The sequence below is a fragment of the Martes martes genome, assembly GCF_963455335.1.
Source record: "Martes martes genome assembly, chromosome: 3".
Classification (NCBI taxonomy): domain Eukaryota; kingdom Metazoa; phylum Chordata; class Mammalia; order Carnivora; family Mustelidae; genus Martes; species Martes martes.
Genome location: NC_137890.1, coordinates 186,849,356 through 186,877,118, shown reverse-complemented (window position 1 = coordinate 186,877,118; position 27,763 = coordinate 186,849,356). Strand labels below are relative to the sequence as shown.

At 46.7% G+C, this 27,763-nt stretch overlaps 1 protein-coding gene across 1 annotated transcript in view; it reads right to left on the bottom strand.

The window, feature by feature from the left end:
• The window catches only part of ANKRD44 (ankyrin repeat domain 44), a 316,406-nt gene extending 291,121 nt beyond the window's left edge, over nucleotides 1-25,285 (bottom strand). Inside the window, exon 1 of the mRNA XM_080798591.1 lies at nucleotides 25,179-25,285. Within this exon, the coding sequence (XP_080654717.1) occupies nucleotides 25,179-25,205 (27 nt within the window). The 5' untranslated portion in view covers nucleotides 25,206-25,285. The remainder of the gene's footprint in view (nucleotides 1-25,178) is intronic.
• Nucleotides 25,286-27,763: the final 2,478 nt, after the last annotated feature.

Sequence of the window (27,763 nt, the reverse complement as noted above, 5' to 3'; positions counted from 1 at the left end):
CATACACACCTGGGGTTCATCATGTCCCATCCAAAGGACCCCAACAACCCCACCTGGAACTCTCTGAACTGAGTGAGCTACCTCCATCCAATATCCACACATGACAGAAATAGATGACAGACAGGCAGACAGACAGTAACTTACCTCTCTCCAAATGCCGGACTCATCCTCAACCTCTTAGACACACGCAGCCGCCTACCCCCCACCAGCCTGTTAATGTACGTGGCTCAGTTGAGCATTCAAGGTCTATACACACCCGCGGCACTGCCCCTCGGCAAGCCTCTCTGGTCTTTCTCTAACGCCTCCAGGTAAAACAGTGCCCCCCAAAACATGGTCAACCATACAGGTTCCACATTCGATTGGAATCATTTTGCATGATTTTTAGACAGAGCACGAATTTGGAATTAGCACCGATCACCGAGTTTCATGCTGTAGAAAGTTTACTGTGGATTTAAACAGGATTTAAACTTCCTTTCCACTGCTGGGAAGAAAATGAGGGAAAGTTACAGGGAAGCAAGTAGCAGTTCAAATTCCCAGGAGGCTTTTAGAGTAACATATACATTTTAAATCCCAAGGAAGAAAGTTTGCCTGCGTTTCTTTAATAGGGGAAATACCAGTCAAATTACACCCCCATCACATTATCCCTCAAAATACAGTTAGTGAGTTAGCAACACCATTTCCTCACTTTACAAACACATCTGCTGCTAGATTCAGCAAAAGACGCGCTTTTCATCCTATTGCTGGTTTTGGAAATTACAAGCCTCAAAAGAAATTTGATGTGCACTACCTAGGGGCTGGTGCCTTACACAAGGACTGACAATGGTTTTCTAGTTGTAATTAAGCGAGGTAACTCACATTTCGCCAGGAGGAAGAAAAAGAATAGACAGTCAGACAGTCCTCTCCGAAAGAGGTCCAGGACATTGTTCCCTTGCCGGATTGAAGGGTACAGGCAAACTACAACTAAGATGTTTTCATATAATTTAAAGTATTGAAATATCTACATTTTTCTGGAGAAAATAAAGTATCCTCATATGAACACATGTGTGACATGTTCATTTGGGATAAGATCAACTCCCAAGTACCTCCAAACATGGACAGACAAGTATGCTTTGTGACATTAAGAGATGGAACTTACTTTCATGAAATGCATTTGCAAGCGACATCAAAGAACCACATGAGAACGAACAAGGGTCCGGGGCCTCTGGTAGGCTGTCAGGATTTCTCTGACTTTCCCCTGCAACGTGGTCTAGAGGTTTCCAACTATCATCCCTTAACACATCCACATTCTATGACCAGGTCCAAGTGGCGTCCCCACGAAAATCAAGCAATGGTGCTCTCCTCCCAATTCTCAAAAGGAAAAAAATAGTAACATAATAACAATAATCATAAAATGATATGGGCCATTTGCTCTTTGTCAACTTACCCATTAGTTCCTTTAAAACCTCAGCACCCACCACCGCACAACCTAACAAGAAATTAAGGCAACATGTAGTCAAACACTACCCGTGTGTGTTGACGCAAAATCCTGGAAATGATTCCTTACACAATGTTAAGTTGTTGTATTTTGAGATCGAAAGACTAGCAACACTCACAACAGAGATCTCTTTTCTGCTCCTAAGCGGGGCCTTTTCCCTAAGAAAGAAGTGGTGGACTTCCAGTGTGGCGGCACTACAGCAATGCGCTTCCCAAAGCCCACCGGGACCTTCCCCTGCTGGGCGCGTGTGAGCACCACCCCCCAGTCTCTAGTCAAAGCCCTCGATCCATCTACGGCGCATTCCGCAGGAAGTGATGAAAAGTTAGAGAGTTTGAGTTACATAAAGCCTGTGGCCCCTGATGGGTCACGTTGCAAAACGTGTCCACCAACAAGTTCCACAAACCCTCCTGCTACGGGAATGGGGCTGTTACTCAGCGAGGCAGGTCGAATGCCGTAAAATGCTACCTGGGGCCCGGAGCTGCCACCCGCTCCCCTTCCGGGTTATGATCCATACACAGCAGCCCGCTGAGACGGAGCAGCCGGAGAAAACAGGTTCAAAGTGTGGGAAGCCATGGGTTCAAGCGACTTGCCAAACCATGGGAAACATTCTAACTGGATGTTGGAGCTTTAATGCTTGGCTCTAATGCGGTAACGACTCTCACTCTTCTCTCATAAACATGCTAAGTAGATTTTTACTTTCTCAAGAACCTACATCCTTCTGTGGCTCTATGACTTGTTTCCACAACCAAGAGTCTCTTAGTCTCTAGTGTCACAGCTCTGAAGACTAGGCCTGTCCGTCAGTCTCCGGCATGCCCCCATCACACGTTCCTGCAAAATAAACCCTGGTTACACGGATCACAGTAAAACGAAGAGGAAAGAAAACAGAACACCCCATTTATGGCTGAGACAGAAACTGTGCAGAGCTTAACGAATTCAATAAAGTGATACAGTATCAAACGCTGATGTGAAGAAGGGATTTCAGCGCAGTCACCTCTGGGAACCCTCGGCCAGCTTTATCACTGAGTGACAGTGCGGCGAGTCATTCAACCAGTCCATCTCCCACGTGACCCGCCTGACTCACTAACTCTGGGGGAGTCTGAGAGTGCTACCACTTTCATTTACAACGTAAAACAGTCAGCTGACCGATTCTGCACGACGAAGAGCACACTTCCATTGGACGACGGCAGCTGGTCTCTATGAGCGGCTCCGCGAGAGTTCTCCAACGATACTATTAAAGCACATTATCCTTCCAAACATCTTTTGCCTCCATAGATGCCAACTCTACCTTGCAATAAAAGTGAGCCTACTTCTACTTAATACCAGTTCTCTCAATTTGAAAGCAATCTCTTTTTATTTAACCCAAGATCTCCCTAAATGCTATCAAAATGGCATTTAAGTCGGCTTAAAGAAATCTTTAAGGAATTCCTAAGGACAGAAAGAATTTCCTTCTACTTCTTCCACCTTGATTTTTTTTTCTTTAATGCTTCTCTTTACTTCAGAAATAATTTAACTTGATTTTAAACAAGGCAAAGCTCTCTTTTGCTGGCGAGGCTGAACAAGTTGGAAAATATTCAAACTACTGGAAAATATCTAACTTTGATAAGCATGAAAAGGCCACATAATAGAAACTCTCTAAAACTCCTTAAAGTTCCCAAATTTTCTTATCCTATGATATCCCTTTTATAAAGAATCCACCCAACTACATGACATTCTGGTAAAGGCAAAACTATGGAGATAATGGGAAGGTCAGTGGTTGCCAGGCGTCCGGGGCACAGAGGGTTTTTAGGGCAGTGAAACTACTATGTATGATACTTTAACGGTGAATACGTGTCATTAAATATTTGTCAAAACCCACACAATGTACCACACCAAGAGGGAACCCTAATGTACATTATGGACTCTGGATGGTAATGAGGTGTCAATGCAGGTGCATGCATGTGACAAATGTACCCGTCTGGTTTTAGATGTAGATAGTGGGGAGGGGGGTTAGTTGGGGGGAGACAGGGAGTACCTTCTGTACCTTCTGCTCAACTTTGCTGTGAACGTAAAACTGCTCTAAAAATTAAAATCTATTTTTTTTTATTTTTTATTTTTTATTTTTTTATTTTTATTTATTTTTTTTAAAGATTTTATTTATCCATTTGACATAGAGAGAGATCACAAGTAAGCAGAGCAGCAGGCAGAGAGAGAGGGGGAAGCAGGCTCCCCGCCGAGCAGAGAGCCTGATGCGGGGATCGATCCCAGGATCCTGGGATCATGACCCGAGCTGAAGGCAGAGGCTTTAACCCACTGAGCCACCCAGGCACCCCTAAAATCTATTTTTAAAGGATTTTATACTACTAGATGTCCCATATAATAGAATAGATATCCTCCAACTGAAAAAAAAATGAGGCGGTGGGGGTAGAATGGTCAAGAAAGAGGTTAAATCTCCTGCAGCTAGAAAAGGAAAAGTATAAGAAAAAGCCACGGTGCTGTAGGGCCTGCCTTGTGACGTCACAGAATACTTGGCAGAGGATGCGTGTTTCTGTTTGGTCTAGAGCTGAGCGAGAGAGGAACCAGCAACACTAGTCATCAGATCCCAGCATTCCCTTTGAAGAACCATTTTTAATGCTGGTGAAACACTGCACAGAAATCCAGAAAAACCCATTCAACATTCACATGCAAATGTACCTCAGTTTGAATTTTATATCTAGACATTTCACCTCATTTTTTGTAAAGTAAATACCCAGAGATAATATCAATTTTCAATTTACAAAACCAGGGGACTTGTTAGCTAATTGAGGAATTAACAAACAGGGGCGCCTGGGTGGTTCAGTCAGTTAAGCGTCTAATCTGCCTTCGGTTCAAGTCATGATCTCAGGGTCCTGGGATCGAGTCCCTCAACAGGCTCCCTGCTCAGGAGGGAGTCTGCTTCTCCCTCTCACCCTGCTGCTCCCCCTGCTAATTCTCTCTCTCTCTCTCTCTGTCAAATAAATAAAGTCTTTTAAAAAAAAAAAAGGAATTAACAAACAAACCAAAATAGCTGTCAGATGTACTTCCTCAAGCAACTGGTTTACCAAAAATCAGTTATAAACCAGGATCTGGGGCTTTAAATATAAGAAATTAGCTTTTGAAAACATCAAATTCTATTGTTTTACAGTATAATGAGGAACACCATTACTACCATCCTGCTATTATTCAATCAGTTACACAGAGTAGAATATAAGAAGGACACAGAAACCACAGTCAACATGCCTGAGAGGAAGTCTTCACAAACACCAAATAAAGCCTCAAACGTTAGAGAAGTAAGCCACCCAAACGTTCGTGCACACAAAACCGACTTTTCATCAAGTATCTACATACTAGAATTGTCCATACTAATTGTCCTTTCATGATCCAGATATCATAAAAGAAATGTTAATGAATTAGTTAATTAATGGTTAATTGATTTACAACATTTTAGGGAAAAATACATATAAAGACCTATTACCTATCTCTCTACCTTACCTCTAAAAGCTAAAGTTTTAACACATATTAGCCTAGTTTTTCCAAAATTGCAAGCACACGCTCTCAAAGACCATCTGTAGGGTGCCTGGGTGGCTCAGTGGGTTAAAGCCTCTGCCGTCAGCTCAGGTCATGATCCCAGGGTCCTGGGATCGAGCCTCGCATCGGGCTCTCTGCTCAGTGGGGAGCCTGCTTCCCCCTCCTTCTCTCTCTGCCTGCCTCTCTGCCTGCTTGTGATCTCTGTCTGTCAAATAAATAAATAAAAATCTTTAAAATAAAAAAACAATCAAAGGTGATCTGTACAGCCTGAGACTTGACTAATGTGTCTGTCATTCACACTTGAGGTGACCCAGTGACCCATACTTGGCCAACTGATGGGACTCCGGGGGCACGGGAGTGCAGGCCACCAGCTGTGATGACATCAGCTCTCCCAGAGCTGCGTCTCTAGAAGACAGGGCTGCACCCAGCCTTGGGACCCTGGAGGCCGTAAGATTTTGTGAGGGGTCTGCAGGCACAGGTTGTTCCGGGGGATCACGTTCCAGACCCTCAGCTTCCAGAGGCACATGTGCCTGTGGGTGCGGGGTCGCGCTGCTCTTTGTTCATACTTTCCTCTTCATGAGCTTCCCTCAAAAGGCAGATTTACTCTCGCCCCTTCCGATTCTGACCAACAGGACTGCCCCTACGTTGTGAAATGTCCTGGCAGCAAAGAGAATATTCCAAATACTCGAGTCAGGAGAACTTCCTTGAATTCACACCTCCCCTGCTTCAATTAACTTCCTTTACTCGTCATTCCGGCAAGAAGTTAGGGTACTCATAAATACATAAACTAATTTAAGCCAAGAAAGCAAGCCTCATCAAGAGATCAAGAAACACCCTTCAAAGAAGAAGGTCTTACTTTGGGGCGCCTGGGTGGCTCACGACACCCTGAGCTATCATCAGTCACACAATTCTTGATTGTACATATTATTTTTTAAAGATTTTATTTATTTATTTGACAGACAGAGATCACAAGTAGGCAGAGAGGCAGGCAGAGAGAGAGGAGGAGAAGCAGGGTCTCCGCTGAGCAGAGAGCCCGATGCGGGGCTCGATCCCAGGACCCTGAGATCATGACCTGAGCCGAAGGCGAAGGCAGAGGCTTTAACCCACTGAGCCGCCCAGGTGCCCCTTGACTGTACATATTTAACAAGGAAAAAATCCGCCAAAACAAAAACAAAAACACTTGGTGATATTTTCTACCACCAATCCTTTCATTCAGGCTATTTATGTTAAAAAAAAAAAAATTATCATGTCCCAACCGCCCTGTCTTCCTGCTAAAGACTGCAGGATGGGGAAAGAAGGTGCACAGTAAGGACCTGAGAATGGAGAGACACAGCAGCAGAAAATGGCACTGGGTCATTCATTCATTCATTCATTCAACAGTCACCGCTAACCTAAACTCAGGGGAACCACAGCCTTGCATCCTGAAAAGTAGGGGTGCCCACATTTCCCCCCAGAAGTGAACAGCAAAGAAATGACTTAGCTCCAACCTTCCCAAGCCACACACTCATCAAGGAGCTAAAAACAGATTAAAACCAGAAGTGAGAGGCTCAACAGAGAAACTCACCCCCCTTCCATGTAAGAAGGAAAATGAAAGTGCTCATTACATTCATCTGCATTTAGACCCATCTAAAGATTAGACAGTTAGTTCTGTGACAAACATTCCCTTCAGATGGCAATTCCAATACTGCTCATGAAATTCTGAAAAAGAAAACAGAGCACATTGTGAAGGTATTTGGGGGTGAGGGTGTGGAAAAGGCTTAGTGTTTCAACACAGTTGCCAGTTGCAGGTGTTTTCAAACAAGAACCCTTCTGCATTATCGAAAAGTTCTTCACCCAAAGGGGAACCATGAGGCAATACTCTCTTGGCCCTGCACACAATGGGCTCCCTCTTCCAGCCCAACTTTGAAGTGGGTGATACATTCTAATCTAGATAATGCAAATGATACGATACTAGACCCACGTAATAATTACTCGGGCAGCAGCCTTCATATTCTATCACAGGGTGTTTATACAGTATTTCAGGCTATATCCTAAATATAACTGTAGAAATGACATGTGATTTTACAAGTACTGTTTAAGAATAGGATAGGCAAATGAAACACACCTCGGACTGAGCCGGAAAAACAAGACCTCTACCCGCACTAAGACTCAGCAAGCCAAGTAACAACCACTGGCCTCAGTTTTTCCCTCCAAAAAATGGGAATTTTACCATTGTGTTAACCTCCAGATAATTTATGATGCTGTTCAGAAAATGCTGGAGGTCTTTAGAGGGCTTAGGTACTGAATCACTGTCAATGTTTTCTAAAGTGATACACTACGTGAATTTCTTCACAAATCTTTATCAACAAGTGTCTTCAGTCTTAACTCTTTCTCTCTAGGAAATCAAAAGAGAAAAATAAAGCTAACTTTTAGATGAAAGACCACATGTGTTGACTGACCTCCCTCCTGCCCCTCACTAACCAGTTCAAGGTGCCCATCTTCTTCCAAGATCAAAAGAAACTCCAGGCCTAGAAGGAGTTTTAGAATAACTCAGATGACTTCAGAAGTACAAGAGTGGGAGGCAGACATGAACACTGGCAACACACACACATATACACACTCACTCACTCACCCAAACCCATAACTCACACAGAAATTACCAGACTTAGCTTTAGAGAGAACTTTCTAGAATAGTGAGAAATATCAGATAAGTAGTTAATATTGATATTTATCTTTTAATTTTATAGTATCCATTTGTAATAATTGAGTGTATCTTCAAAGTATATTCATTTAATTATTCTAATTGGCATTCTGTAAAATTAAAGCCATTTCTATCCCCATATTAATCTAGACTGTATACTCAAAGAAACTAAAGATAGCATTTTTAGCACACAATGGCAAAGAGAAAATACTAAGATTTCTGTTTCACTCTCAAATATAAGAGGTAAAGCTCTCCTCCCCCGACACGGCTCTTGCAGAACATCAAAAGTACATTCTAACTGTTTCTGAGTCCACATCTGGAGTTTAAAAATCCAGTTTAAAAGGCAAACGATTTAAAATACAAACATATGGCTTCCTTCTCTACAGTGATTCCTAAAGGGAGAAAAAAAAAAAGTCTGAATACAAACAAACTATTGTTTTAAAAGGGGATTTTTCTTTTTTAATTAAAAACATACCAAGAAGGCTAACTAAGCTTCTACTTTCTCCTGGAGAAAATAATGAAGCGAGAATTACCATATTAATCTAATTAAATCTAAATCATAGTACAGCATAAGTATTACAAAGACAACACTCAATTTCTAAGCAGTGTGGTCCCCGAGCTTGGATTCGAGTGGGGGTTGGCACATTTCTTCTGCAAAGAGCCAGACAGTAAATGTTTTCGGTTCTGCCAGCCACGAGGGCTCTGTGGCAACCACCTAACTCCATTCACGGAGGCCCCAGAGCGGCCACAGAGAATAGGTACACGAATGAGGGAGGCTGTGTTCCAATCTGATTTGATTTATGGACTCTGAAATTTGAATTTCATATAATTTTCATGTGTCTCAAAATATTTTTCTTTTGATCTTGGTCAACCACTTAAAAATGTAGAAACTAGGGGCGCCTGGGTGGCTCAGTGCGTTAAAGCCTCTGCCTTCGGCTCAGGTCATGATCTCAGGGTCCTGGGATCGAGCCCCGCATCAGGCTCTCTGCTCAGCGGGGAGCCTGCTTCCTCCTCTCTCTCTGCCTGCCTCTCTGCCTACTTGTGATCTCTGTCTGTCAAATAAATAAAGTCTTTAAAAAAAGAAAATGTAGAAACTATCCTTAGCTGACAGGCCGAATCTGAACAGGCCTAGAGCTGGATTCAGCCTGTGGCCCGACTGTGGTCCACCAGCCTTGGGTTAGAGCCGCCGAAGACTAGAGCAGCCGCTGGCTCATCCAACCAGCGTCCTCATTCCTCAGAGGAAACTGAGGCCCACAGAGACGTCAGGGCTGCCAGTTCTCACAGCCAGTTCTGGCAGAAAAGGAGGTAAGAATGGATCTCCAGAAAAGCACACTGAAGCCATAAGGCAGTGATAAGGAAATGTCCTTCTTGAGTTCGCTCGCAAGGACAGGCGGTAGACGCTGAAAACCAGAGCTGTCGCAGGAACCTAGTTACAAGGCCCAGGAGCCGCCAAACCTGCCTTCCCACGTGCAAAATAACCTGCTATCAGCCGGTCACTCCTCGGAATCTGAAGGCTCCGGACCAGCAGCAAAGACCCCCCCCCCCCCCCGATGCGCCAAATAACCATTAGCCTGATTCTTCCCAGGCTCTGGGTACATAGCTCGGGTCGTTTCTTCCGTAGCGTAACCAACAACCTCCACTTGGGTTATTCCAATCTTAGAACTCCAAGAAACAAGTGTCCATGTGCTTGAAGAGCAGCGCTCAATGTTAAAAATCATGTTTAAGAGCAGAGTATAGCAGGTAATGACCAATTTGGGTTAAAGTTCAAGAGTGCCTCTGACATTCACCTTGGGAAGTAACAATGGTCAGTCTCCCTCCATTCTCAGTTCCTTCCCTGTTTTGTTTTTTAACATTTATTTATTTGAAAGAGAGAGAGAGAGTGGAGAGAGAGTGTGCACACGGTATGGGGAGGGGGCAGACGGAGAGAGAGAGAGAAAGTCAAAGAGGCTCCACGCTGAGCACAGAGCCTGACGCGGGGCTGGATCTCATCCCTTGAGACCACGCCCTGATCTGAAACCAAGAGTCTGACACTTAACCAACTGGGCCACCCAGGCACCCCTCCCTCTTTTCTTCTTTTTAAGATTTTATTTATTTATTTATTTGACAGACAGAGATCACAAGTAGGCAGAGAGGCAGGCAGAGAGAGAGGAGGAAGCAGGCTCCCTGCTGAGCAGAGAGCCCAATGTGGGGCTCGATCCCAGGACCCTGGGATCATGACCTGAGCCAAAGGCAGAGGCTTTAACCCACTGAGCCACCCAGGTGCCCCATCCCTCCCTCTTTAAAAAAAAAAAAAAAAAAAGTATTTCTCTCCTATTTTTCTTTCTTTAATCTACTCCTTTTTTTTTTTTTTTTGGTACTACTCTCATTTTCATTTTCCTCTGACTCTTATTACTTTGCCCTACACCTTAACCAGATACACCTCAAAATGAAATACATCTTAGAATTAAAACATACATGGGGCGGTGGAGCGTGAGACTCTTAATCCTGGGGTTGTGAGTTGTGAGTACAAGTCCCATATTGGGTGCAGAGATGACTTAAAACAAAATTGCCTCCTTTTTATTGCATTCTGTAGTTTAAAAAGAAAAAAAAAAGATTCCAAATTAAAGTGACTTTTTACAAAGAATCCTTCTTCTGACTTTTTTAATCACATCTTTTTCAAAGAAATATATGGCTTTCTATCTTGTTATATGTTCGTTCAAGACTTGAAACTTGAATGTTTCTCAGAAATTCTCCCATGACGATTTTTTAAGAAGATTGCCCTATCAACTATTTTGTTCTTACACACTTCCTCAAAAAGACATGGTTTTATACTTCTGTGAAGAGGAAGTGGCATTCTTAAAAGTAATTTTCAGTTCTTTTTGACAACTTAAATCAAGAATGACTGCAAACTCCTCAGAGTTTTTTCAACACACATTTATTCCCCTAGATCTATCCAAACAGAAAATTCTTCAGTCAAATAAACTAAGTCAATACATTCATTAAAACCAAAATCAAAGAAAAATGTACTTCCTAAAGTTGTAGGAACCAAAAATGCTACAATTCAAATCTAAGCATGGAGACTTTACACAAAAGTAAAACACACAGAAACATTTTCTACCAATGCTGTTTAAGTTAGAAAATTTTTTTAAAAAGACCAGATAAATGGTCATAAAATGAAAACAAAAAATAATTAAAACCTTATTCTCATAGAACTGAAACTGACCCTAGAGAACTAGTCTTTACTTTGACAAATGAAGAACCAACCAGAAATTCAAGGACTATTTACTGAGTGCCCGTAGGCCACTTGCGGTACAAAGACTTTTCCCTCTTGATGGTCACAACTTCCCCATGAAGCAAGTATCATTATAACCATTTTACAAGCAAGGAACGTTTTGTCATAGTTGTGTCTGAGACCTGTAGTCAGGAGCAGAGATGCGCCCGCAGTCTCGATCTCCAGGCATCAACTTCCGTATTCTCTTAACTATGCCACTCCCATGTAATACTTTTGGAAATTGTTCAGAAAGATGTCACGACATTTTCAAACATTGTATATACAGTCATAGAGCACCCGGGGACCTTGACACAAGATTCTTTGCTAAAGAGCGGAGCTCCTCAAAACGCGATTGTTTATTCTCGGCTGCTAAGAAAAGCAGCATTAGCAACTAAATGTGCCGCTCACCTCACGGGCCCCAAGACTTAATTATACTGAGGCTCCAAAGCAGCCAAAACCCTAGTCAGCAGGCTTCTGAACTACACACGACAGTATCATTTACTCAGGTTGCAACTGGCACTTCTCAAGCCTACAATCTATTCGTAAAGCTGGGCTCCATTCAGACGGATATGGAAGGGGGCGCCTGGCTGCCTGAGCAGGTTAAGTGATGGAGACTGGGTGGTGAGATCGAGCCCCATGGAGGGCTCTGAGCTCAGCGCAGAGTCCCCTTGGGATTCTCTCTCCTTCCCCCTCTACCCCTCCTGTTTGTGCTCACCCTCTCATGCTCTCGCGCTAAAATAAATAAATAAATAAATAAATAGGTTTTTTACAAATAAGGGGAGGTATAGAAGGATTCTCACACTTGTAGAAATAAAGATATCTCAGCTTTGAGGGCAACAACCAACACCTACTTCCTGTTCGGGTAAGAAAAGAGCTGTGGCAACAAGGGTCATTAAACTGAGACCTTGTAACGGTTAGCTGTCTTTTAAAGCTTCCCGGTGGAGGGGTGCCTGGGCCGCTCAGTCGGCTACGCCTTGGATTTGTGATTTGAGCTCAGGTCATAATCTCCGGGTCATGGGATCAAGGCCCACGTGGGGCTCGCTGTTCAGTGGGGAGCCTGCTTCTCTCCTTCTCCCTCTTCCTAGCCCCTCCCCTGTCCGCACACAAACACACTCTTTTTCTTTCTCTAAAATAAATAAACTAAATCTTAAAATATATATATAAATAAATATAAATAAAATATATATAAATATATATTTTATATATATTTATTTAAAATATATATAAATAAATAAAACTACGTAGATTAAATAGAAACATGGTTTAAAAGTAATGTAACACTGGGGCGCCTGGGTGGCTCAGTCTGTTAAGCGGCTGCCTTCAGCTGGGGGTCATGATCCCAGGGTCCTGGGAATCGAGCCCCGCATCGGGCTCCCTGCTCAGCAGACAGCCTGCTTCTCCCTCTCCCTCTCCCCCTCCCCCTGCTTGTGCGTGCACGCACTCTCTCTCTCTCTCTCTGTGTGTCTCTCAAATAAAAAATAAAATCTTTGTTTAAAAAAGCAATGTAACATCAATGATAAGCATCCGGTAATACACAGAACTGTGAAATCACCATATTGTACTCCTGAAACTAATATGACACTGTATGTTAACTAACTGGAATTTTAAAAAGAAAAAGTGACATAACAAAGTGAATTTGGGCGACTCTAATACCTAAATTCCCCTGGAAATACCTTACTCAGAAATAACTGTACAGAACTGCCAAATCTGGGTCTTCCTAAAGGCATCCAAGGTGTGGGTTTTAAGGCAGATGCTCAAATACCCACTTTGAGTTATGGGGCCCCTTTGACGAAGTCAATAGATGGGCGAGCTTCATAGCCAATTCTGAGTTAGGTGCCTGTTTCTGCAGGCAACAAAACTAGCAGAACTGTATGCAAAAAGAATTCCAACAACTCTCCTGAAGACATTCTACCAGGGGGACAGTAGACAGCTTAGAAGGGGCACAAAGAGAGCAGGAAGAAGTAAATTGAAAGGGGGGCGGGGGGGGAAGGCTTCCAAAGAGTGAGTCACTAAAATATTTAGGAGCCCTGGGCAAATGCTAAGGTTTTGTGGTTTTGTTTTCTTGTTTTGTAAGATAAAGACTTTCTTTTTAAACATAACCACAATACCATATTCATACTTTAAAGCATCAAATAAACAGGCAGTATTCAAATTTCCCTAATTGTCTCACAGAGATGTGTTTAAGTTTGTTTGAATCAGAATCCAAATCTTTTCGCTGCAACTAGCTCACATGTCTTAATTCTCACTGATCTATGTATTTCGTCTCCCCCTCCCTTTTTTATCTTGCAATTGATTTTTTTAATCAGTTTCAGAGGTAGAATTTAGTGATTCATCAGTTGCATATAATACCCAGGACTCATTACATCAAGTGGCCTCCTTAATGCCCATCACCCAGTCACCCCGTCCCCTCACCCACCTCCCCTCCAGCAACCCTGTTTGTTTCCCAGAGTCCAGTATCTTTTATGGTGTGCCTACCTCAAATTTTTGCCTTATTTTAGTTTTTCTTCCCTTCCCCTACGTTCATAAATTCCACATTTGAGTGAAATCATCTGATATTTGTCTTTCTCTGACTTATTTCGCTTAGCATAATACCTTCTACTTCCATCTATGTGGTTGTAAATGGCAAGATTTTATTCTTTTTGATGACTAAGTAATACACACACATACACACACACACACACACATCTTCTTAATCCATTCATCTGTAAATGGACACCTGGGCTCTTTCCATATTTAGGGTATTGTGGACGTTGCTGTTATAAACCTTGGGTTGCAGGTGTTCCTTCAAATCACAATGTTTGGGGCACCTGGGTGGCTCAGTGGGTTAAAGCCTCTGCCTTCGGCTCAGGTCATGATCCCAGCGTCTTGGGATCAAGCCTCACATCGGGCTCTCTGCTCAGCGGGGAGCCTGCTTCCTCCAATCTCTCTCTCTCTCTCTCTCTCTCTGTCTGCTTCTCTGCCTACTTGTGATCCCTATCTGTCAAATAAATAAATAAAATCTTAAAAAAAAACAAAACACAACATTTGTATCCTTTGGATAAATACCTAGTAGTGCAATTTGCAATTGATTTTTTTAAAGAAATGAAATCATTTTTCCTGTATATTCTCCATAGTCTGGATTTTTAAAAATAATTTTTAATAAAAATTTATAAGGTTCGGGGTGCCTGGGTGGCTCAGTGGGTTAAGCCTCTGCCTTCGGCTCGGGTCATGATCCCAGAGTCCTGGGATCAAGTCCCGCATCAGGCTCTCTGCTCGGCAGGAAGCCTGCTTCCTCCTCTCTCTCTCTCTCTCTCTCTCTGCCTACTTGTGATTTCTCTCTGTCAAATAAATAAATAAAATCTTTAAAAAAAAAATTAATAAGGCTGAAAACAGGCCTTCTCCAGACCTAGTATAGTAATCTGTCCGTGTCCTGAACCATGAAGACCATCCATCCAGCCTCTTTCAATGAAGTGCAGTACTCCAGGATACATGTTTATCCACAAAGTGTGGCCATAACAAGAATGGTACAATATTCAAGTAGGGGGTATAGTAGAGACAGAAGTACCCATAAGGTAACACCACACCTTATGCTTCAATACCTTTTTAGAACAATATGGGGTACAAATTCATTTTTTTTAAATCATGCCTATACAACACATGGAAACAATGAGTTTTGTCCTGACACAATTTATGTTTCCAGGAGAGGACACGTAGTACCTATCAGAAAAACTCAAGGGATGCCTGGGTACCTCATTCAGTTAAGCATCTGCCTTTGGCTTAGGTCATGATCCCAGAGTCTTAGGATGGAGTCCCATACGGGGCCTTGCTCAGTGGGGAGCCTGCTTCTCCCTCTGCCTACCGCTCCCCCTTCCTGTGCTCGCTCTCTCTCTTTTCTCTGACAAGTAAATAAATAAATAAAACCTTTAAAAAAAAAAAAAAGAAAAGAAAAGAAAGAAAGAAAAAGAAAAACTCAAGTAAGAAAAAACACAAACACCCTTCCCGCCAAGTGTGCATGCTGAGTGTTTCTTTCCTTTCCTCTTCTGCTTTCCTAGTCGCGACCCTCTGCTGCAGTACATTCAGGCTTCAGGTTACCTGCCTGGCACAGCACACCCCCCGCCAGGCTGCCTTCCGCCCTCGTCTGCCTCTAAGTCACTCCCTTCCTCAAGGGTCACTGGACTCCCTCCAGCTCCCTAACGCCTTTCTTAGCAACTCCGCCAGACTTGGGACTTCGATGTCCCTCACGAGTGCCCTCGGGATGTCGTCTGAACCTGCACTCTGCCTGGCTCGGCTGCTGTTTCACATGCCACGTGCCTTCAGTGACCCGCTGACAACGGCCTTCCGTGCACGAGGCCTGCAACATCATCTCTGCCAACACCGTGAGCTCCACGAGGAAAAGAGCCTCTTGTGATACTGCGCCCGTCTCCAGAGGCCAGAAGCACAACAGCTAAGAATGTGCACCTTGGAGACAAGCTTGCGCGGATGTGAACCCCAGAGTCCTGTGACCCCAAAGAGACTACTTAATCCCTCAACTCTCGTTTTCCTCATCTCTAAAGTGCAATGGTAACAGTCACTCCTTTGTAGAGATGTTGTCAGGACGAAATAACATAAAGCATGATTATTTCCTAACTCCTCCTTCCCAACTCTCTCTCTCTGGTTTCTAACCATTTTCCTGTACCTGTTCTTTTTTTTTTTTAAAGATTTTATTTATTTATTTGACAGACAGAGATCACAAGTAGGCAGGTAAGCAGGCAGAGAGAGAGGAGGAAGCAGACTCCCCGCTGAGCAGAGAGCCCGATGCGGGGCTCGATCCCAAAACGCCGGGATCATGACCTGAGCCATAGGCAGAGGCTTTAACCCACTGAGCCACCCAGGCGCCCCTTCCTGTACCTGTTCTTATCCTTTGTGGAAAGAGGGGGGAGCAGAAGACTCCACCAGAGTCACTGCCTTGGAAATGGAGTTTATGAAACAGACTTTGATTGCCTGAATACGTAAAAGACGACCCACTTTGCCATGCGTCTGAGCATCCTTCCCCATAGTATCTGGGATCCGCGTCTCCTTTTCCCTAGTGTCACTCCGATTCCTCCCCTATAAAGAAATGGAATCTACTGAGAACCAGCTACGGTGCTAACCCACCCCCACCACCAAAAGCTCAATTTAAAAAGAGGAGAAACATAACCAGAAAAGAAGACAATATGAGATCTTTTGTCTTTTGATGGGGCAGAACGATTATTCCAAATTTAATGGAAATCCAATGGAAATCCAGCATCCCAGTGTACTGATAGGAGCTCTGTTTATAGAAGCATTTGTAAATTTCTTTTTGTTTGAGCACCTAATGAGTAAAAACATTTGAACACATAGACATATACATACACACACATATATACTTATATCATTCAATTAACAAATATTTATTGGGCATTTACTATGTGCTTTATACCGTTTCTAAGTGCTGAAGTTATAGCAATGAATGAACCAAGCTAACAAAACAACAAAAAAACTCTGCCTTGGGGCGCCTGGGTGGCTCAGTGGGTTAAAGCCGCTGCCTTCAGCTCAGGTCATGATCTCAGGGTCCTGGGATCGAGCCCTGCATTGGGCTCTCTGCTCAGTGGGGAGCCTGCTTCCTCCTCTCTCTCTGCCTGCCTCTCTGCCTACTTGTGATCTCTGTCTGTCAAATAAATAAATAAAATCTTTAGAAAAAAAAGAAAAACTCTGCCTTGCTATTCATATCTCTTCTACACATAAGTTTTTATTTTTATAGAAAGATAAAATATATGGTAGGAGGGACATGTACGTCGGAGAGGAAATAAAGAAAGGGGACAGGAAGTGTGGCGTCGGCAGTTGACAGAGCGAGGTCAGGCAAGGACTCACTGAGAGTAAAGATCTGAAAGGGGTGAGGCTGGGCGAGCGGCCGCCGGGAAGAGCTTCGCAGGCAGCAGGAACTTCAAGGGCCCACAGGCGGGAGGAGGCCGACGCGGACTGGGGTCAAGGAGCCGGGGAGAGGCAGGAGGAGACAGGGCCGGGCAGGCGAGTGGAGGGGCCTGGCGGGCCACCGACTTCGGCTTTTCCTCTGTGTGAGCCGGGAGGGGCTGAGCGGAGGACACCCGCGAGCCACGTGGGCGTCAGAGGTCACGGCTCCGGCCGCCCGGCTGGGAGCGGAGGGTCAGGGCCGGGCGAGCGGGTCCAGCGAGCCGGGCCGCCGCACCAGCCGTCCGCGTGCGGGTTCGGCCAGGTGGTCAAAAGTGGAAGTAAAACGAAGAGGATTTTTATAGTACCGGGTACCACATATATTCAAAATACACAAAAATGAACATTTTAAAGGGTTCTAAAAGGACTACGAATTCTGAGCTTTTCTTTCCCAAACTCGACAAGCCAACCTGCTCAGCCCTGGGGTCGAGGCACCCCTGGCTTCCGGAGGCCATTGTTTAACGACAACGGGCTGGTCGGTTTGTCCCAGCTTACCCGAATTTCTCCTTCCTGTCTTTCCCCTCATCTTGCCCGTCTTACACAGCAAAACAAGCTTCTGCAGACTGAGTGTGTCTACACGTACAGAGGCTGTTCACTGCGAGCGGGAATTCCCTCCCTGAGAAAGTCTGTGGTCCCTGTGTCATTGCACCCAATCTCTGGGAAAACGGACTTGTCAGACCCAGATGCTATTACGGAGTTCAGTAAAATAGGATTATGGGAGACCCCGGGCCATTGGCTAATGCAGCATCTCTGAGAAAGGCTGAAGTGGGCACCAGCTCAGCACAGCTCACAGCGGACACACACAGGGTCTGCGAGGCCTGCTCCCCTCGCCCTGCATGGAGCTCCAGGGAATTCTCACAGGGCTGCACTGAGCGCTGCCCCGGGGCTTCTGTGTCCCTCCCTGGAAACCAGCTGCTGCAGACGCCGGATGAAAGTCTTGGGGAAAGGACCCCTGACCTTTAGGCAGGACGTGGGGTGTGTGTCTCAGACCTGGTCAACTCTAGCTGCAGCCGCCCCCCTGGGTAGGAGGTGGCGGGGGAGGGAGAGAACAGAAGTTCATGGAAGGCAGATACTTTTCAAAAACCGGATTCCATGAGTTCAGACGAGATACCTGTGGTATTCTGTTAGATGGTTAGAACTTGAAAGAATGTAGAGGAATCTCCACCCATCCAGTCCCTTTTTACACAGAAACTAAGTCCAGGGCTTGCCCAGAGCCATACAACTATCAGAAAAAGAACCACGAGTAGAAACGTCTACGGATTCCCATCTAGTATTATTTTGAAAACAAACAAAAGCAATTTATCATTGAAACCTTTTTTTTTTTTTTTTAACACTAAAACCTTTGAGACGGATTGGAACTATGGGGAAATTTTGCATGTCTAGGCCTCAGATGTTCCTACAAATCCCTCTAGTTTTACCAAGCGCTCTGGAGGCTCCCCTGGGGCAAAATGGTCTCCTGGTACTAAAGATACCTTAGAAAGTTCCACTGGGATGCTCATGACTCACAGGGTGGGAGTGAGGGAATTAGAGACACAGAAGACCGAGAAATACAAGCAAACACTATTGGCTTAGCAAAGTATGAAAAAGCCCAAAGGCAGACTATGTACTTCCTATTTGCTTCGTCCAACTAACAGAGTGATAAATAAGTTTTCAGTTTCAAAAGGGGAGACAAATAAAAAGATCCTTAAAAAATATGAATATCATAATGAAAACCTAGAGTCATGATCATTAATTCAAACCTCTTGGGCTACCAACTTTTTTACAGGCTTGAACACGGATGGGAGACAATACCCGTTCTCTCAGCCTCTGAAGTCAAGCAGAAGGCAAATACGATGTTGCTAAAAAGGGTGCTAAAGAAATAATCAATCAAACGGATGCTTTACAAAACACATAACCTCAAGCGGTCTACCCAATGGAGGGGGAGTAGAGGCCACAGGGCGGAAATCAGTTCCTAAATCATTGACGTTCGTTAGAACGCTCTTCTGGAATCCGAATTTAACTGTTTGACTTTGTTACCTAGAAAATAAAACTGGAGCTCATCTGCAAATACACCCTCCACGGCCACATCTGTGAAGACTCCAGTACAAACCATCAGCAGAGGGACTGAGTCACGGAGGGCGCGGGAGGAGCCAAGACACCTGAAAGGCATCTGGTCCAACCTCTTCCTTCTACAAAGAAGGACATGAGGCCGGCAGAGCCTAATCTGACCTGCCAAGGGTTGGCTAACGCGCAACAGAGGGCACCTCTCCCTCACCTCATACCCTGGCAAACGCCGATCACTCATCATTCCATCCTCCCATCCTCAGCTCCAAGAGCCAGAATGTCCCACAGCCCCTCACCCAGCGGGTCTGAACTGATGCATAAGACGGAAGCTACTGGCCAACTCCGGCCTTGCACAAGGTGAGAAAGCAAGCTTTGTAGTGCCTGCGCCAGTGTACACCTCACTCGAAAGAGAGTGACTAGGCTACTAGTCACTCGTCCACTTACTGTCAAGCCTGGGGTGAGCACACACAGTCTCTGTAGTGTGACCGTGTGTCCAGGTTTACCTGGGACAGGCCTGCTTCACACCTGTTTTCCCAGCTTAATATTCAATAGAACCCGCATCATTTCAAAGTTGTCCCAGAGGGAATTAAAATGATACAGCCATCCAAATTCTATGTCACTCCTCCTCATCTACAAACACTTAGAAATGTTTGTTTTGGGAGAACACGATTGGTCAGGAAAGAAACACTGAGTTAGTAACCAGTAGTTTTCTCATACAAAGGGGCTTTCAAATAATACTAAACCCAAATAATCTTCGTGTCTTTTTTTTTAATTTAAATTCAATTAGCCAACATATAGTACATCATTAGTTTCAGATGTAGTGTTCAGTAATTTATCGGTTGCATAGAACACCCAGTGCCCCTCACACCATGTGCCCTCCCTGATGCCAAATAATCTTTGAAAGGGGCTCAGAAATCACTACTGTCACCAATCTCTTATACCTTGACCTTTAACATGGAATCTTCTTTGAGGAAAACAAAAAGGAGTGCCATAGGGGACACCTGCCTGGCTAAGTGAGTAGAATATGTGACTTGATCTCAGGGTGGTGAGTTCAAAGAGCTTACTTTAAAAAAAGAAAAACAAAAAAAAAAAAGAAAGAAAAAATAATAATAATAAAGGAGAGCCATAGCTTACCAAGTTTCAAAACCACAGGATTATCTCTCTCCAGCTCTTCCTTATTTTTTAAATTATTTCATGTTATACTTCGGCCTACAGGAAACTCACGGTTATGTTGTTGAAACAGAAATCTTTTTAAAGAATGATTCAGTCCTGTTTCTGGCACAAACAACTGTGCTTTTTGGAGTTTATATTTACTCTCTATTTAGAGAAAAAGAGGAAGTAAAAGTTGAAATCTTAAAAAAAAAAAAAAAAAAAAGCATGTGCTGCTGGGTTTACACCAGAGCAGCCAGTCATTTATTTAAGAGATGTAAAAATTCGGTTTATTTGGAAAAATCACTGATCCAGACAGCAGAGTTGTTAGCTTTGTGGTCAAGAGAAAGATACTGATAGCGTTCTGTGGAAGGTTTAAAGACTCTACCTGGCTACCAGAAGTTTCCTTCTGTATCAAGATGTCAGGAATAATTCTGAGCAGAGACTACAGATGGTTTTAGCTGTTTCTTTTTGTGTATCCAGCATTCTGATTTTTCTAGAGCGATCATAGTGTATTTGTTAATGACCCAGAAAAAATCCCTGGGGCCACCCATCAACAGTTCTTTAGCATGACAGGGGGCTGGAGAGAGGAGCAGGATAAGCCAGGCCCACACCACTACTGCAGAGGCCTCAGAGCAGTGCCTGACCCAGACAGCACCGGGTCTGGCCCCCAGAGCAAGAGCCAGGAGGACTGCGGGTGCAGCTCACCCGATGGCTTCCCGAGAGAGAAGAGCTGGCATCCGTGGGTCCTACAACCACACTGACCTTTCAATCACTGAAAGTATGGCCTTGTGGTTAGAGCCCCACCTGTGCAATCAGACTGCCAGGGTAGGACAGGGCGCTCCTTAGTGGGTGTATGACCTTGAACAAGCCAGTTGGCCTCTCTATCCCTGTTTTCTCATCTATAAAATAGGAATCACCTGCCTCCTACCTCCTAGTGAGGCTGTGAGGGTTAGGAGAGATGATTCACAGCAAGGGCCCGACATACAAGATCCCAATAAATGTAAGGCATTATTAGGTCTCTGCCAGGAAACACCAGCCCTCAAGTACACTCCCCAAATCACGTGACTGGATCCCAAAACAACTAAACAAGGGTCCAAAAAATAAAGCCTTTCTTTTCCCTTCTTCTTTGCTGAAGGCAGGACCCTAGCAGCGTGTTTGCTATTAACCCAGTGCCCTTCGGAGCAACGGTAGGATGAGGGCGGCCCTATAAGGTACACAACGCATCCCGAGGCCCCACACTATGAGCTAGAAATCCTGTTTTCAGAGTTACAGGATTTCTGCTTCTTGCCACTGCCACAGCTGCCAGCCACTCACTGCCTTTGGCAAGGAGATGGGTGACTCGAATGTGAGCTAGGGCTTGGCAAGGGGACACCTAGCCAGAAGGCCTCCAGGCAGGAAGCTCAAAGAAGGACCACCTGCTGGGACAGTTTGTCTACAGGCAGCCCTTGAGATGGAGGCGACATTCTGCTGTCAACAGCGAATTCAGGTAAGAACAGTGAACATTTCAAAGCTCCAAGAGAACTTACCATTCTGGCTTCAGAACTCTGAAAACTTGTTTTGGGGGGTGAGGGGGGATGGCCGAAGAGAGGACCAGACACTTAAAATCACTGGAACGTCTTAACCAGACATAAAGAGCGGCCCCCAAAAGTTGAATCGCAAATCAAATTGCAAAGAGTTTCATGGCCATCTTGAGCTAAAACGCATTACATTGGTATGAAACAGAACTTTCTCTCCCAAATGTAAAATCACCTCGCTTTATCAAAGATTTAAGAAGCCTCCTAATGTCCATCTAGGAAGAAATAATCACATTATTATATTAACTATGTGGGTGAGTACATTCTATGCTGCGCAAGGTGACCAGCTCATCGTGGCTGGCCTAGAATTTTCCCAGCTTTAGCACCGGAAGTACCACATCTTGGGAAACCCCTCAGTTCTAGCAAACCAGGATGATTGGCGCCCAGAATACTACAAGAAAAATGATGTGTGCTGTGGGAAGAGGAAAACAGAAGAGACACAGTTACAAATGCAGAAGTGCTAAATGCTAAGTTTGTTTGTAGCAACAGCTCCCAGTTCCCTCTCATAGTAAAAAAAATAAATAAATAAAACTAAAAACCACACTTGCCTCTCCCTTTTTTTAAACTACCCCAAAACAGTTTCAGAAAAGACGGTCCCTCCTCGTGCACTACCAACGGAGATGCCGGGGCGGGACTGACTCTTCACAAAGTGACGGCCGGCCGTCAACCCAACGAGCTCCTGCCCCCAGCTGCAGCAGGACAGGAAATGTCATCCTCTTGCATTCTTCCCTTTAGGCAGGTTTAAAAACAAACCAAGACAGCTTGTGATTCAGCTTATCAACAGTAAGAATGTGTCAGGGAAATCGGGGTATCAAGCTACAAATCCAAGAGCCATGGTGGAAAAATCGAGAACCAGCTCACAGGTAGGACCTTCAACAATGATGGAGGGACGAAGAAGGGATTGTTCTGCCAGCGGCTGACCAGCGAGTCAGGCACTCCTCTACAAACTCTGTGGAAGAGGCAGTGACTCCCAGCAGGCAGCCCCCTACCCACAGTGATGGAGCAAAACTCTTGCAGCAGGAACTCAAGCAAAGGGTTTTTAAGCCTCCAGTGAGGTTATGAAGCAGCATCTAAGAATTTAGTTTCAAACTGAAAGGTAAGACTATATAAGGCAAGAAAGACCACACATTTCCTGGACTTAAAGCCACATAGAAACCTCCGTTGCTCACAGCTCCACCCAGCCCAGACCACCTCCTCACCCAGCCTCCGTGTGGCCTTGTCCCAAGACAGGATGGCAACTCGTAGATGCTCCTGAACCTTAGACCTCCTTGGATCCCTTTTATGCAGCTGGAGATGGACCCAAACGCAGACTATAGGGCTCGTTTCTCCATAGCGATACTAATTTCTTTGGGGAAGGGAGGAGAGGTGGTCAGAAACATTTCAGAAGACAAACATCTTTGAAAGTCCTACTCTCATAAGTCCCCAAGAATAACGTCCTTTCTTTCTAAGACCAAGAAATACACTTTTGCCTAGTGCTCATCTTGATTTAGGCGAGAATGCCTTCTTGTAACCCTTTCAACACATCCAAGGAGAAGACGGAGGTGTCTTACATCCTCTAGCAAAAAGCCCAGAAGCCTGGAATGCAGGGGACAGGGCAGAAGCTAGTTTCAGCAACACAGGCCAGCAGCTGCGGCCCCTGAGGACCACCTGCTTCACGTCCTCAGATCTCAGGTTCTCCATTAAAAAAAATAAAGAACTTGGGGGGCGCCTGGGTGGCTCAGTCGTTAAGCATCTGCCATGATCCCAGGGTCCTGGGATGGATCCCCGCATCAGGCTCCCTGCTTGGTGAGAAGCCTGCTTCTCCCTCTCTCACTGTGTCTCTGTCAAGTGAACAGATAAAATCTCTTTAAAAAATTAAATAAATAAATAAATAAATAAAGGACTTGAGCTAAGATTGTCTTCAGCATCTCTCCCAACACTAAAATTCCATGTGAAATTCTGTTGTGTGTGTGATTACAACAATAATGCCTATTAGATTCATGTCTTGTACTTTGAAGTTTCAGGAAATAAGAGACAAGCATAGTAAGTTGGACCAGTGAGGATGGCATGAGCAGGGCCGACTAAAATGGGAAGATGTTTTAAAAAGCAAATGTCTAACAGTTGTCAAAGTATGTGACCAAAAAAGGTGGAGAGGAACCCAATATCAACTTACAAATACTTTTAAATGCTCTGGAACCAGTGGGAACAAGTAGATTCCTCCCAATTACCAGCTGTTCTTCCAGCTAAATTTAAGGATAAGATGAATGCTAATTCAGTGATCTCTCCTCCCCCCTCCCCCCCAAAAAAAGCCTGTAAATGCTTAGGGAAAACAAAGCAAAATTTTGAATCTAATGGGTAAAAGAGCAAATCATTCTGGTGACTGACTGCATCTAAACTGCAGAATGTTCTGGTGGATTCTACCTGGTAACAGCAAGGCAACAAATGCCACGCATTCGAGATGTAGGCGATGTTTCATACCAAGGAGTGGCACGTTTGATAGGGTGTCAACGTCCAGACTGCCTCTGCACCTACCAGGACCCCCAAACAGTGTTCACCTCACTGTCCCTGAATAAATGGCAGGACGAGAAAAAGCAAGCCGTTCCCTTTTTTTTGGGAAAGGAGCTGCAGAGTGTGGCCATGCAACTTGGTTGGGCGCCTGTGAGGGTCAATGTCCTAACAGCAGCAAAGTCTGCAAAGGTGGGTGTTTCCCTCCACGGAGCCGCAGCCAGGGCTGCCCGCGAGTCCGCAAATAACCCCACTTCTCCGAACCAGGACTCCGAAGCTGCCCGGCGCGGCGTCTGCGCCAGGAAAGCAACTAACCCGATACACACGGGACAGGGAGGGTGGTCCGCCGCGGTGAGCGGAGCCCGGGACTTCTCCTTCTCCCGGGAGACCCCGGCCAGAACCAAAAGCGCCTTCTCCGAGGGTCCCCACCGCGCCCCGCGCACACACAGCCTCTGGGCTGCTAAAGAGGAAGTCAGGCCGTCACGTCAAACGGATAAAGACAGCTCGACCCCACCAGAGCCGCGGTCTGGCCCGGTCTCCGGCTCGGCTCGGGGAAGGGTCCGGGCTGCGGGCCCTTCTCCCTCTCCACGCAGCGCCCTCCTTCCGGCGGCGCGGACGAGCCTCCCCGCGGCCGGCCTCGGTCGGCGGAGCCCGCGCTGCGCAGCTCCGTAGGGGCCGGAGGCGCACCTCGAGCCTCCCCTCCCCCGGCGCAGCCCGGGCCCGCGGACAACGCACCCCGCGCTCGGCCGCGCACCCCCGCGCACCCCCGCACCGCGGCACCCCCGCCGCGCCCGTTGCCCGCCCGCCCCTTCCCCTGCCCTCGGGCGAGCCGCGGGCACCGAGCGGAGCGCGCAGTTCCGACGGCCCAGGGCGGGGACGGCGCGGGGACGAGAGCCGCAGCCGCCGGCTTTCGGAGCCCAGGCGGCCGCACACACTCCTCCCTCCGCCGGAGTAAACAGCTCGCGGGCGCGCTCCGCGCCGCGCCCCCGTCCCCCGCCGGGGCTCCGCGCCGCCCCGCGCCCGCGCGTCCCGCCCGCCGGCGCCGCCGCCCCCTACCTGGTCGGCGAGTTTGAGCACTGCCATTCTTCCGTCCCGGGCGCGCGCGCAGGCAGGTCGCCGGCCCGCGGGTGTCACGCCGGGAGCCGGCGGAGCGGAAGGGATGGCCGGCGGCAGGGGACGAAATCTGGCTCCCGAATTTGACAGCCCTCCCCCTGCTCCTCCTCCGCCGCCGCCTCCTCCCGCCGAGAAGCCGCCGCTGGCCGCTGGGGCTGGCCGCCGCGCCCGCCCGCCCGCATACAGGAAGTGCCGGCCGCTGCCAGCCGGGCCGCCACTGACATCACCGCGCGCGGGCCCGCTCGCCGCCGCGCCGCCCGGGCCGACGCTGCCTCCTGCCGCCCGCAGCCCGGCCTCGCAGCCCGCCGCCCCCCGAGCGCGCCCGCCGCGCCGCGCCGCGGGGCCAGACCGCCGCCTGCACACGGCGCCTGCACACGGCGCCCCCGCCCCGCGGCGGCCCCGCGGCCCCGCGGCCCCGCGACCCCGCGGCCCCGCGACCCCGCGGCCGCAAAGCCTGGCGCTGAGGGACGCCCCACCCCGGCCCCGGGGCTGAGCGCCCCCCGCCCCCCCCCCAGCCCCATCGGACACACACGGACACAGCCCGATGAGCAAGTCCTCGCAGACACAAGCCTCGGGAGTCGCCCCTCACGGGCCACCGCTCTGACCTGACCTCTCACCTGAGACCTTGGGTCGGTCACCCTCCTCCACCTCTCCCGCCAGTCCGCCCCGGATTGCCCGGCGCTCCGACGGACTATTCCTCCTTGGTTGGGGGTGTCGTTCTGGGGCTTTCTTTGTTTAAGGCGGGAGGCCTTGGACCCACTGTCCCTCTTGAGCGAGCGTTCGTCCAGCACTTGGAGGTGGGGGACGGGGCTCTAGCCTTCCCGCCCTGTCCTCCCCCTACCTTCCAGCTGGACGCGCGCACAACTCCATCGCTAAGTTCAAACGCTGGGTTTTAAGCTGGGGAGATTGGGGGGGGGGGGGGTACAGAGTGACTGGAGAGGAAGAGAAGTCCTAAATTAATGGGGCTTTTGAGTGTTGTCTCCGTCCTGACTCATTTCTACAAAATCCAGTTAGCGCGCTCTTCAGCCAAGAGAGACAGTGGTGTGTGCATCAGCCGTAGTAAGTGTCGACACTTCTGGAATTTGGAGCAAACATTTATTCATTCAACAACTATGTACTGCGTGCCTGCTTTGTACCACATACCAGCTGGCACAGTACGAAAGGCAGGGAGCATGAACAGGGAGGGTACCTAGACTTAGTGGGTGTCCTGCGGAAAGCAAAAGGTTACAACTAATGAATGTAATCACAAACTGATAAGGGATGGGGGGGGGGGCGGGGAATGCTTCCAAAGGAAATCCGTGGCAAAGGAATCAGACCCCGACTGGTGGGTGAGGGCTGGCTTCCCTGTGAAAGTGCCAAGAGCTGAGGTTCTGGAGGAGGAAGAGTTAAGTAGGGAAGCGGTTGCGGACCGCTCCCAGGTAGCCCCTGCGTGCCACAAAGGAAACCTGCCTTGAGCAGCAAACACAGCTGGGGTTCTGGATTAAGACCAAATACCTACCTTTCGTTCACTCACAGGCCAAATGTGGACTCTCCCTCCCTACTTTCAGAGCTTCTCCGAAGATCCCGAGGGGAAAAGGGAGAAGGGAGTGGTAGCACCTGCTCAGCATGCCCATCTTTATTACCTGACCGTGGCGTTGTGTGACTCGGGAGCTAAGGAAGCAGGCCCCTGGCTTCCACTCCTCTGTCTTCAGTAATGCTCAGCGACAGAACGTTTTTCTCCTCAAGTCCTCCTTCAAACACGAAATAGATCGCATCCGTTGTATATGGAGGCAGCTCTTCACCACTGTCCGTGGCATTTGTACTTACTAATATCACCCTGCGTGGCTCTGTAAGTAAACGGAATAGGACACAGAATTCTCCACTAAAGCATAGCTACCTTGCAGAAGAATGATAACAAACAATTGAATCTACAAATGCACTCAAGATCCACTTTGGTTCAACATGGCTGAGCCTATGCGTAATTTCTTTTTTTATTTTATTTTATTTTATTTATTTGACAGAGAGAGATCACAAGCAGGCAGAGAGGCAGGCAGAGAGAGAGAGAGGGAAGCAGGCTCCCCGCTGAGCAGAGAGCCCAATGCGGGGCTCGATCCCAGGACCCTGAGTTCATGACCCGAGCCAAAACCAGAGGCTTAACCCACTGAGCCACCCAGGTGCCCCAATTTCTTTAGGCCCAATTTAAAAGGAGGAGGAGGGAGCTGTTCCCAACCGTATCAGGCCCATCACCTCCTTTTTGTAACTAGTGTTTGTAAGACCCCCCTTACTGTCCTAAAATGAAATTCATAGATAATTAACTACCTATGCAAATTTCCCAAGAAATCAATATAATCTCTTAATGATATAATAAAGGAAAAATAAAAGGAAAATGATTCGTCATTAACTTTGTATTAGAAGACAAAATCAATAGTAAGATGCTTACACATGTATGCAGAACCATTGTGAATGAGAGAACTATAAGGACAGACCACTCTAAATGTGTTGGATTAGCAACTCAAATATCGACATTGGTCTTGTCAGAGGTGACATGA